Source organism: Syngnathus typhle, linkage group LG12, assembly GCF_033458585.1.
Source record: "Syngnathus typhle isolate RoL2023-S1 ecotype Sweden linkage group LG12, RoL_Styp_1.0, whole genome shotgun sequence".
Lineage (NCBI taxonomy): Eukaryota > Metazoa > Chordata > Actinopteri > Syngnathiformes > Syngnathidae > Syngnathus > Syngnathus typhle.
In genome coordinates, this window is record NC_083749.1 from 13,220,633 (window position 1) to 13,233,009 (window position 12,377).

General features: G+C 51.1%; 1 protein-coding gene across 4 annotated transcripts in view; it reads right to left on the minus strand.

Annotated features, from left to right (window-relative positions):
• slc27a6 (solute carrier family 27 member 6) overlaps nt 1-12,377 on the minus strand; it is a 97,576-nt gene that overhangs the window by 43,791 nt on the left and 41,408 nt on the right. For 3 of the 4 annotated variants that reach the window (XM_061293679.1, XM_061293681.1, XM_061293682.1), the window contains exons 6-8: nt 8,414-8,504; nt 8,135-8,333; nt 7,857-7,954 (exon numbers count right to left, since the gene is read on the minus strand). In XM_061293679.1, coding sequence (XP_061149663.1) covers nt 7,857-7,954; nt 8,135-8,333; nt 8,414-8,504 — 388 coding nt within the window. The remainder of the gene's footprint in view (nt 1-7,856; nt 7,955-8,134; nt 8,334-8,413; nt 8,505-12,377) is intronic. The other variant, XM_061293680.1, reaches the window with a different exon arrangement.

Below are 12,377 nucleotides of genomic sequence, written 5' to 3' on the forward strand. Positions count from 1 at the left end.
TATGTGTCTCGTCACCGTGGGATAGAGAAAAACGTAATTTCGGTCTCTTTGTGTGTTGTGACATGTGGAGAGATTGACAATAAAGCTGACTTTGACTTTGACTTTGATCTGGGTGTGGTGAAATTTGTCCTCTGCATTTAACCCATCCCCATGTGATTTTGATCCATCCCCTGGGGGAGAGGGGAGCAGTGAGCAGCAGCGGTGCCGCGCTCGGGAATCATCTGGTGATCTAATTGGTCAATTCCAACCCTTAATGCTGAGTGCCAAGCAGGGAGGCAATGGGTCCCATTTTTATAGTCTTTGGTATGACCCCGACGGGGTTTGAACCCACAACCTTCCAGTCTCAGGGCGGACACTCTACCACTAGGCCACTGAGCTGGAGCCTGTCCCAGCAGTCATCGGGGGACACCCTGAACCGGTTGCCAGCCAATCGCATGGCACACAGAGACAAACAACCATCCACACGAGTACTCACACCTATGGGCAATTTGGAGTGCTCAGTCAGCCTACCATGCATGTATTTGGAATGTGGGAGGAAACCGGACTGCCCGGAGAAAACCCACGCAGGCACGGGGAGAACATGCAAACTCCACACATGGAGGGCCGGAGCTGGAATCAAACCTGTACCCTCTGACCTGTGAGGCGGATGTGCTAACCAGTGGGCCTACTTCGTATTGTTGATTAAAATTATTATTTTACCGTAGCAAGAAAGCGCTCCTCTTTGTTAAACAAATGTGTGGGCCTAAACACAGGTTTTGTTATTTGGCTTCAATGTCATACATTTTGTCACGAATGCGGAGTGGAGAAATGGAGCAGGGCGACCAAGTGCAGCTTGGACCAGGGTTTATTGTAGTGAACAAACGAACAGACTCAGCAAACGGACATGACTTAACAACACAATACCTTGGCTGACCGGGACGTGAGACAAGAACACAGGACATTCCGACAACAATGATCCGACAGGGAGTGACACGCAGACAGGACTTAAATACGAGCCAGGTAACGAGAGGCAGGTGCGTGTGATCACTCCAAACAAGGACACACAGGAAGGGAGGGGCGAGCACACGGACACAGAAACCATGGCAACCCAGCAAAACCGGGGACGAATCGTGACAGTACCCCCCCCACAAGGGACGGCTCCCGACGTCCCAAAAAATCCAATCCCTCACGACGGCACGCGGGGGGGGCGGGGGGGCAGAGAACCGCACTCGGGCGGCGGCGACTAGGGGCAGAGAGCCGCTCTCGGGGGGCGGCGACTAGGGAACAGAACTGCACTCAGCGGAGGTCAGGGGCCCAGGGCCACACTCGCGGCACACACTGGGGGCCTGACGCGCAATCGGCAGGAACTCGGGGAACAGAACTGCACTCAGCGGAGGTCAGGGGCCCAGGGCCACACTCGCGGCACACACTGGAGGCCTGACGCGCAATCGGCAGGAACTTGGGGGGACATGAACCGCACTAGGGCGGCGACTCACACAACCATGAACCGCACTCTGGCGGCAACTCACACAACCATGAACCGCACTCTGGCGGAAACTCACACAACCATGAACCGCACTCTGGCGGCGGCGACTAGGGGCAGAGAGCCGCTCTCGGGGGGCGGCGACTAGGGAACAGAACTGCACTCAGCGGAGGTCAGGGGCCCAGGGCCACACTCGCGGCACACACTGGGGGCCTGACGCGCAATCGGCAGGAACTCGGGGAACAGAACTGCACTCAGCGGAGGTCAGGGGCCCAGGGCCACACTCGCGGCACACACTGGAGGCCTGACGCGCAATCGGCAGGAACTTGGGGAACAGAACTGCACTCAGCGGAGGTCAGGGGCCCAGGGCCACACTCGCGGCACACACTGGGGGCCTGACGCGCAATCGGCAGGAACTTGGGGGGACATGAACCGCACTAGGGCGGCGACTCACACAACCATGAACCGCACTCTGGCGGAAACTCACACAACCATGAACCGCACTCTGGCGGCAACTCACACAACCATGAACCGCACTCTGGCGGAAACTCACACAACCATGAACCGCACTCTGGCGGAAACTCACACAACCATGAACCACACTCGGGTGGCACTCACACAAACTCGGGGGACATGAACCGCATTCGGCGGAAACTCGGGGAGCGGAACCGTGCTCGGCGGAAACGTGAAAAGTCAGAGCCGCAATCAGCGGCAGTTTGAAGTCCGGACCGCAATCAGCGGCAATTGGAAGGCGGAGCTGTGCGCAGCGGCAAGAGCGCTGCAGCAGTGGGGTGGCTTGGTTGCTTGGCGTGGCTTGGTTGCTTGGCGTGGCTTGGTTGCTTGGCGTGGCTTGGTTGCTTGGCGTGGCTTGGTTGCTTGGCTTGGTTTCTTGGCTTGGCTTGGTTGCTTGGCGTGGCTTGGTTGCTTGGCGTGGATTGGTTGCTTACCGTGGCTTGGTTGCTTGGCTTGGCTGCTTGGCGTGGCTTGGCTTGGCTGCTTGGCGTGGCTTGGTTGCTTGGCGTGGCTTGGTTGCTTGGCGTGGCTTGGTTGCTTGGCGTGGCTTGGTTGCTTGGCGTGGCTTGGTTGCTTGGCGTGGCTTGGTTGCTTGGCGTGGCTTGGTTGCTTGGCGTGGCTTGGTTGCTTGGCGTGGCTTGGTTGCTTGGCGTGGCTTGGTTGCTTGGCTTGGCTTGGTTGCTTGGCTTGGCTTACGGAAGCTGGTGGTGGAGGGGGTCCAAGCGCTGGTCGCTGTGTGGTCGGATCATTCTGTCACGAATGCGGAGTGGAGAAATGGAGCAGGGCGACCAAGTGCAGCTTGGACCAGGGTTTATTGTAGTGAACAAACGAACAGACTCAGCAAACGGACATGACTTAACAACACAATACCTTGGCTGACCGGGACGTGAGACAAGAACACAGGACATTCCGACAACAATGATCCGACAGGGAGTGACACGCAGACAGGACTTAAATACGAGCCAGGTAACGAGAGGCAGGTGCGTGTGATCACTCCAAACAAGGACACACAGGAAGGGAGGGGCGAGCACACGGACACAGAAACCATGGCAACCCAGCAAAACCGGGGACGAATCATGACACATTTTCTACTTCACGTACTTTGCAGGTTCTTTCACGGGTTCTTTTCGGAACGTAACCCAAGCAAAAATACGAGGGATTACTGTATAAATTTAAAAAATACGATGTACAAACTTATACCGTGTTTTCTGGACTATAAGCCGCTATTTTTTGCACAAGATTTGAACCCTGCGGCCTGTAGTCCAGTGGGGAATTTTGGTAATTTTCGTGATGTCTAATACACTTATACGCTTGTTAGTGAAAAGGTTGTAGACCACTGTTGTGCGGCACCGCCTTGCTGGACGGAAGGATGTGTGACCAGACATACGGTCACTGGGGAGAAGAGTGGTATGTTGATCGCATGTCCGTCCACCAGGCAAATAGTGCCGCACAATTGACACCAACAAGAAACGAACGATCAAGACGAAGATTACTGGAGAAAGGAAACTTTTATACACAAACCTTCATTATGGGGGACGAAGGAAATGCATATGATGCCTCTTTTAAGATAAAAGCAGTCAATTTGTCTCTTAACGAAAGAAATGGAGCTGCTGCGTGTACTTTAGAGGTTTCCTCCGGCCACTAGAGGGCACTGGGCTATTGTTGATGATATTGTTGCATCACCCTTTTCAGTATTTTTTTTTTGGGTCATGTCTTCTCCGGAGCTTTGCGTGCAGCTCGTACCGCATTGCCAACTTTATGTGTCCCCAAAGAACCATCTCTTTCCTGACAGTCCTCTTTGTGTATATTCTCTTACAAAAGATAGTTAAACATGAAAACACCTGCGGTTTATAGTCCAATGAGTCTTATATATGAACAAAACAAGATTTTCACCTAATTTTAGCTGGTGCGTCTTATAATCAGGTGCGTTTTATAGTCCGCAAAATACGGTACATGCATATAAAGATCATATACCGTATTTTTCGGACTATAAATCATGTTTTTTTTTTAATAGTTTGGGTGGGGGGGAGACTTATACTCAGGAGCGACTTTGAAATTATAATTAGGATATTTGAGTTTTCTTAAGCTGTAAACCTGTCAGGCTTGGATGGTGGAAGATGGAGCAGGGCGACCAAGTGCAGCTTGTACCAGGGTTTATTGGAACAAACTCAAAACACGAACTTGGTAGACTGACATAACTTAACTACCACACTAACAACAGGACTGACCTAACAAGACGTGGAACAGAAAGACAGAAAACCCAACCTCCCACGGCGGCAGGCGGGGGGGCGGGGTGGAAACACACCAGTCCAGACAACCCCACTGGTTTTCGAAACGGCCTGAACGGAACACGGCAGCGACTGGGGAAACAACAGCATTCAGCGGCAACTTGGGGAACAGACCTGCACTCAGCGGAGGTCAGGGGCCCAGGGCCACAATCGCGGCACACACTGGGGGCCTGACGCGCAATCGGCAGCAACTTGGGGATCAGACCTGCACTCAGCGGAGGTCAGGGGCCCAGGACCACAATCGCGGCACACACTGGGGGCCTGACGCGAAATCGGCAGCAACTTGGGGAACAGACCTGCACTCAGCGGAGGTCAGGGGCCCAGGGCCACAATCGCGGCACACACTGGGGGCCTGACGCGCAATCGGCAGCAACTTGGGGATCAGACCTGCACTCAGCGGAGGTCAGGGGCCCAGGACCACAATCGCGGCACACACTGGGGGCCTGACGCGAAATCGGCAGCAACTTGGGGAACAGACCTGCACTCAGCGGAGGTCAGGGGCCCAGGGCCACAATCGCGGCACACACTGGGGGCCTGACGCGCAATCGGCAGCAACTTGGGGAACCGAACCGCACTTGGGCGGCAACTCACACAACCCTGAACCGCACTCTGGCGGCAACTCACACAACCCTGAACCGCACTCTGGCGGCAACTCACACAACCATAAACCGCACTCTGGCGGCAACTCACACAACCATGAACCGCACTCGGGCAGAAACTAACACAAACCTGAACCGCACTCGGGCGGCACTCACACAAACTCGGGGGACATGAACCGCACTCGGCGGAAACTCGTGGAACGGAACCGTGCTCGGCGGAAACTTGAAAAGTCAGAGTTTGAAGTCCGCAGGCTCCAGCAGTGGGGGTGGGGCCATGGACGATCGCGGGTCCGGCGCAGCTGGGGTGGAGCCCGTTGGCGGCCGCGAGTCTGATGGTGCCGGGAAGCACTCCAATGGCAACCGCGGGTCCGGCGTCGCGGTAGCGAAGTCTGATCGCGGCCGCGAAGCCGCTGGCGCCAGAAGCACTCCGATGGCGGCCGAGGATCCAGCGTCGCGGCAGCGAAGTCAGATGACGGTCGCGGAGCCGATGGCGCCGGGAGGAACTCTGATGGCGGCCGCGAGTCCGGCGTCGCTGGAGTGAAGTCCGATGGCGGCTGCGAAGCCCATGGTGCTGGAACCTGCTCGGACGACGGACGTCGATCGGGCGTCGCGGACAGGAGCTGATGGTGGAAGGTCCAAGCGCTGGTCGCTGTGATGGTCGGATCATTTTGTCAGGCTTGGATGGTGGAAGATGGAGCAGGGCGACCAAGTGCAGCTTGGACCAGGGTTTATTGGAAGAACTCAAAATACATACTTGGTACACTAACATAACTTAACTACCGTTTTTTTCCGTGTATAGTGCGCCCCCATGTATAGTACGCACCCCTAAAAATGGCATGCTGATGCTGGAAAAAAGCTTGTACCCATGTATGATACGCACCCAATTTTTATGAATTTTTAAAAAAATTTTTTTTAATTTTTTTTGTTCTTTTTTTTTTTTTTAAGTCCCAATGATCGTCACACACGCAGGGAGGCAATGGGTCCCATTTTTATAGTCTTTGGTATGGTCTTAACTAGGCTGGATGTAATTTTTTTTGTTGGCGTTGATTTCTCCGACTGCCCGTAAACGCACCACCGCGCTCCGTGCGCATGGAGCGTGTTTGAAGTGAACAGCAGAGAAGACAGGAACAAGGCAAAGTGTGGTGAAATAAAATATTACCTGTAATACGGATTTAGGTAGAGAACTGAACTCTCGCTCTTTATATAGCTGACGTGTCTTGCTCATCCGTTCTGCGCATCTGTAATGGCGGCCTCCGTATGATATCCGGTTTGCGTGTGTGCGCGTGTGTGCGAGAGAGAGCGAGAGAGAGCGCGCGCGAGAGAACGCTCAACCGTAGCGCGCCGCCGACCGCCCAACTGCACCGGGCTGGTCGATTATTGTGACAGAGCCGTCGCTGAAATTTAGAAGATATTTTTAAAGTCCTGATGTACTTTCTAAAATTTAAGTGGACCTCAGTGCGCACTGCGCAGGGAGCTTAATTTGGTGCGGTCGCGCAACCGCAGCGCGCCGGGCGCTCACTGTCGCATTGCTTAAAGAGCGCCTTTGTGTTTTAGGATGAACAGCAGAGACCAAAGGAACAAGGCAAAGTGTTGTGAAATAAAATATTACCTGTAATACGCATTTTGTTATTTGCTGATTGAAACTGCTAATTAAACTGTGAATTGAAACTAATAGGAAGAAAACAACTCTCGCTCTTTATATAGCTGACGTGTCTTGCGCATCCGTTCTGTGCATTTTATTTCACAACACTTTGCCTTTCTTCTCTGCTGTTCACTTCAAACACGCTCCATGCGACCGCAATGCTCTCGTATCAGACGCTTGCTCGATCACCTGCTCGTTTGCTGTCCCGTGCGCGCACGAAGCGCGGTGGTGCGTTTACGGGCAGTCGGAGAAATCAACGCCAACAAAAAAAATTACATCCAGCCTAGTTAAGACCATACCAAAGACTATAAAAATGGGACCCATTGCCTCCCTGCGTGTGTGACGATCATTGGCTATTAAAAAAAAAAAAAAAAAAAAAATTAAAAAAAAATTTTTTTTTTATTTTTTTTGTACCCATGTATAATGCGCACCCCAGATTTTAGGACAATAAATTAGTTAAGTTTTGCGCACTATACACGGAAAAAAACGGTACCACACTAACAACAGGACTGACCTAACAAGACGTGGAACAGAAAGACAGTGTGACGTGACCGTGACAGCAGCGATTGCATGCAACAACCGACAAGCAATGATCCGACCACGATTGTGAGTGATGTGAGTCACCCCGCTCACTCTTTGTTCGAGCTTCTGCCCTCTGGGAAGAGGTACAGAAGCCTGCGCTCCCGCACCACCAGACTCTCAAACAGCTTCATACTCCAGGCTGTTAGGATCCTGAACTCGCTCCCCCGTTAAAATTTTCTGAGACAGTTCTGTATATTCCAGAGCGACTTTTAGTCAGAAAAATACGGTATGCATAAATGGCTCCGGTTCCTTCTCACATTCCAAAGACATGCATGGTACGCCGATTGAGCACTCTAAATTGTTCATAGGCGTGAGTGTGGATGAGGGTGTACCCTGCCTACTCGTCAATGACTGTTGGGATAGGCTCTAGTATGCAAGCCACCCTCATGAGGATAAGAGGTTGGGATTTTGTGTGTGCTCGTGTGTGTGTGTGTGTGTCACACACACATTCACACCGCAATATGCGGGAATCGAACTTACAGTGTCAGCACACAAGACAGGCAAGTGTACCTCTTCACCATCAGCGACTCCCCGGTTGGGAAAATAAAAAATATGCATAAACGTACAATTTCCAATGTAAAAGAAAGTTATATTATTTCATAATCAGTGTTTTTTCCAGCAAATATCAGCACCAAGGCATGAAAAAATCTCTGTTGGACTGGCCCTTACATCATTCTTTGTAAATTCATTGTAAATACCTTTTTAGGAATGTGGTAGGGGCTGACATTGAGACATTTTAGGTAATTGCTCTATAAAGAAACATACTATACCTGGTATTTCCACACCATACACATTGACTTCTTGGATAAAATCAACTGACCCAAGGCTTTCTGCCACCTCTGTTGTTGCTACATTTTCACCTTTCCACCTGAATCCAGGAAAATAAAATTAGCCAAAGTTAACAACACTGCAACTAAAACAAAATGATTTTAATTCTTACTATTCTATACAAATACCCAATTGTAACTAAGTGGGAAAAACATTTGGGAAAACACTTGCATACCCTGCCTTTGACTTGATGATTCAATGAAATCATATACAATCGTACCTATAGGTGTCTCCAACTCTGTCTTTGAAAGAGATGAAACCATCACTATCTTCAGCCATCAGGTCACCTGTGTTAAAGTAGGCATCTCCCTTGACAAACACGTTCCTTATCAACTTCTGTTCAGTCAGCTGCTTGCTTCCGGCGTACCCAAAGAAAGGGGTTACGGCACTTACTTTAGATAGCAAAAGCCCTGTCTCGCCTGGGAAATGGCAGTAAAGTTCAGATCATTACTAAGGCACTTTAGAGTAAAACTACTTCAGTGAGTGGAAAAAACCTTACCTTTTTTTACTCGCTGACAGAAACCATATTGATCTTTCATTGGCTCATCTTTCATCATGTCATACTTCACCAGATCATATTTGAGCAGGAGCTACACAACGAAGTTATATTTCATTAAACAGTGAAATTCAGTAACAAATCAAGTCTACATATCTGTGGGTCTGATCATTTGAATCAGGTGTGTTGGAGGAGGGAGACATCTAAAACATGCAGAACAGTACCCCTTGAGGACTGGGTTTGGATACAATTGCTGAAAACTAACATAATTGCATGAATGTTTTCAAGGGTTTTCTAATCATGCAATAGCCTTCTAACACAATCAGCAAACACAATGGACTATTAAAACACTGGAGTGATGGTTGCTGGAAATGGGCCTTTATACACCTATGTAATAGATATTGCATTTAAAACCAGACGTTTGCAGCTAGAATAGTAATTTACCACATGTATAGAGTGTATTCCTCATTAGTTTAATCGTGTGTGTGTGTGTTCCATCAGCACACAGGGCGTGTGATGCGTCAGTGCAGTAGTGTTGGAGTAGTAGTGCCTGTAGTTTGTGCATGCTGCATGCTGCCTCTGCTTGCCACTTTTCTGCTTTCAGCTACCGCCACCGGCTGTTTCCGGGGGTGAAAAGAGGAGCCGAGTGTGTAAGCCTCCTCAGCCGGTACACAGCCTCTCCATTGCCAAGACTTGCACACGCCTCCTCGTGGCCACACACGGTAACTGGCACCTTGCGGTCCCAGGCTAAGTTGTGCAGGATCTCGGAGCAGCAGTGGGCCCCAGAGATGTGGCATGTAGGCCCACCGGTGTGTGGACACGCCCTACTGCCCATCAACCACTGTCCCGGCTGTGGGTAAACAGCTCCAGCTATGGGTAAATAGTGAAGACCTCAACGGTGGACCAGGCGGAGGATGATGGCTGACCTGAGGGGTGGCGTCACAACGGCTGGGAAGGCGGATGAAGGCTGCAGCAGAAAAGGGTCACCAGTCGTCTTGGTCTCCTTGCCACTGGACTCTGACCCCGATCTGTCAAGGACAGTGTGGTGACTGTCTGTGCACCAGTCTCTCCACTTTAAACAAAGTCACGCACAGGCGTCTTTTTCAGGGAATCCACCTTACATCCCGGATTAAAGTCTTGTGGCGACCAGTAAGTGGCAACGGGGGCAGGATTGTGAAGTCTGGAAGCCCCTAGTCACAAGCTGGCACATCAGGCGGTGGATGTTAGATGATCGTTGGGCTCTTGGACCGAGGCAGATAGAGCTCTTTGGTAGCTGCATCCACGACTGAGCAGCCCTTTTTAGGATCCACTCTGCTCACCCCTGAGGGGGAAGGGGCTAGAAAAGGTGCCCTAAACATAGCCTGCCTCAAACCTCCCGACTGGATTACCGCGTTCAGAGGGATCACCAATATGCGGTCGAAAACACAGAAACATGAATTTTGGAGCATGGAATGTGCGCACACTAATGGACAGTGTAACCAGTGATAGGCCGGAGAGGAGAACCGCCATCATTGCCAGAGAACTGAGAAGATGCCGGATTGACATAGCTGCTCTTTCAGAAACCCGGCGGGCAGAGGAAGGTCATCTGAAGGAGGAAAAGGGTGGATACACTTTCTTTTGGAAAGGAAAGGCCACAGATGAGCCTAGGATCCATGGGGTTGGTTTTGCCATCAAGAACCAACTGATCAGTCAGCTCTCTGAACTCCCTGTGGGAATCAGTGAGCGCCTGATGACCCTCCGTCTGGTGCTGGTCAACAACCAGACGGCAACAGTTCTTAGTGCTTATGCACCTACCCTTGTTTCCGATGAGGACAAAAAAGAGGCCTTTTATGCCTGTCTGGATGATGTATTGTCAAAAATCCCCAAAGAGGACAAGATTATTATATTGGGAGATTTCAATGCCAGAGTGGGCCGGGACCACCACCTCTGGAAGGGCACCATTGGAAAGGAAGGCATTGGAAACATCAACTCCAACGGGGTTTTGCTTCTTAGCAAATGTGCTCAATACGACCTTACCATCACGAATACCATCTTTCGCCAGAAGAACAAACTCAAGGGTTCATGGAGACACCCTCGCTCTAAACAATGGCATCTTATTGACTATGTCATTGTCAGAGCCAGGGATCAGCGCGACGTGAGCATCACAAGAGCCATGATGGATTCAGAGGCCTGCTGGACAGATCACCGCCTGATACGATCCACGATGTCCATCAGACTCAAGAGGAAGAGGAAACTGCAAAAGAAGCTGAGCCGACAGAGACTAAACCTCGAGACCCTGAACAACACTGCCGCCCTGCAGCTGTTTCAGGCCTCTCTTGGAGAAAGCCTCATTCAGGAATACCCTGAGGACATCGAAGAACACTGGAGCCTGCTCAAGTCTTCCATCCTCGACACCTGCCGTGCCACTCTCGGGTACAAGGCCAGAAAGCATCAGGACGTTTGATGAGAACGACACAGAGATAGAACAGCTCATCTCCAAGAAAAGGGAAACCTTTCGTGTCTGGCAAAATGACATCACCTGCACAGCAAAGAGACAGGCACACTCCAAAGCCAAGGCTGACGTCCAGAGCTGGGTGAGACAGATTAAAAACTCCTGGTGGACAGAAAGGGCACTGGAAATCCAGAGTTTGGCAGACTCTGGTGACACCAGAGGCTTTTTCAGCGCTACTAAGGCTGTCTACGGCCCAAGCCATCGCGGCCAAAAACCCCTACGCTCTAAAGACGGGCAGGAGCTGTTGAAGGACAATGAGTCCATAAACAACCGGTGGAGAGAGCACTTTCAGGAACTCCTCAACCGTGACAGCACAACTCAGTCAGATTTCCTCAGTCACATCCCTCAGAGTCCCATCAGGGAAGACATGGGTGAACCTCCCACTTTAGTAGAGGTCCAAGATGCCATCAGGAGCCTGAAGAACAACAAGGCCTCTGGGCCAGATGGGATCCCAGCTGAGGTCCTAAAGGAAGGTGGACTAGAGCTCCAGCGCCACCTCCATTCCCCCTTTCTGAAGGTCTGGGAAAAAGAAGTACTCCCCTCGGAGCACAGGGATGCTCTGATAGTGACCATTTTCAAGAAAGGGGACAAAGCGGATTGCGGAAACTATAGGGGCATCTCGCTCCTTTCAACAGTTGGCAAAGTACTTGCTCGTGTTCTTGCCAATCGCCTACTGCCACCGTCTGAGGAAATTCTCCCAGAATCGCAGTGCGGTTTTCGCCCATCTAGAGGCACTGCAGACATGATTTTTACAGCACGCCAACTCCAGGAGAAATGCCGTGAGCATAAACAGCCTTTGTTCATGGCTTTCATAGACCTTACAAAAGCCTTTGACACGGTGGATCGCCAGGCCCTATGGAGCATCCTTCTGAGGTATGGTTGCCCGGACAAATACGTCAGAATACTGCGTTTATTACATGACGGAATGACAGCCACAGTGCTCAACAACAGCTCCTTGACTGAGCCTTTCACTGTAGAGACAGGGGTCAAACAGGGATGCATTATTGCACCCACCCTGTTCTCTGTCTTCATTGCCGCCATACTCCACCTCATCAACAAAGAACTACCACACGGAATCCCAATATGGTACAGGACTGATGGCAGGCTCTTCAACCTTAACAGGTTCAAAGCCAAAACCAAGATCAGAACCACCAAGGTCGTGGAGCTCCAGTATGCAGACGATAATGCCATTGCAGCACACTCTGCAGAAGACCTCCAGGGCATCCTGAACTCCTTCTCTAAGGCATACAGAGCCCTGGGTCTGACCGTGAACATCAAGAAGACCCAGGTGCTACATCAACCCCCACCCAACCAGCCATCTACTCCGCCCATCATAAATGTGGACAACACCGCACTTGAATATGTTCACCATTTCCCCTACCTCGGCTGCTTTCTCTCCTCCAAAGCGGACATTGACTCTGAGGTCAACCATCGCCTGAGCTGTGCCAGTGGAGCGTATGCCAGACTCCGGAATAG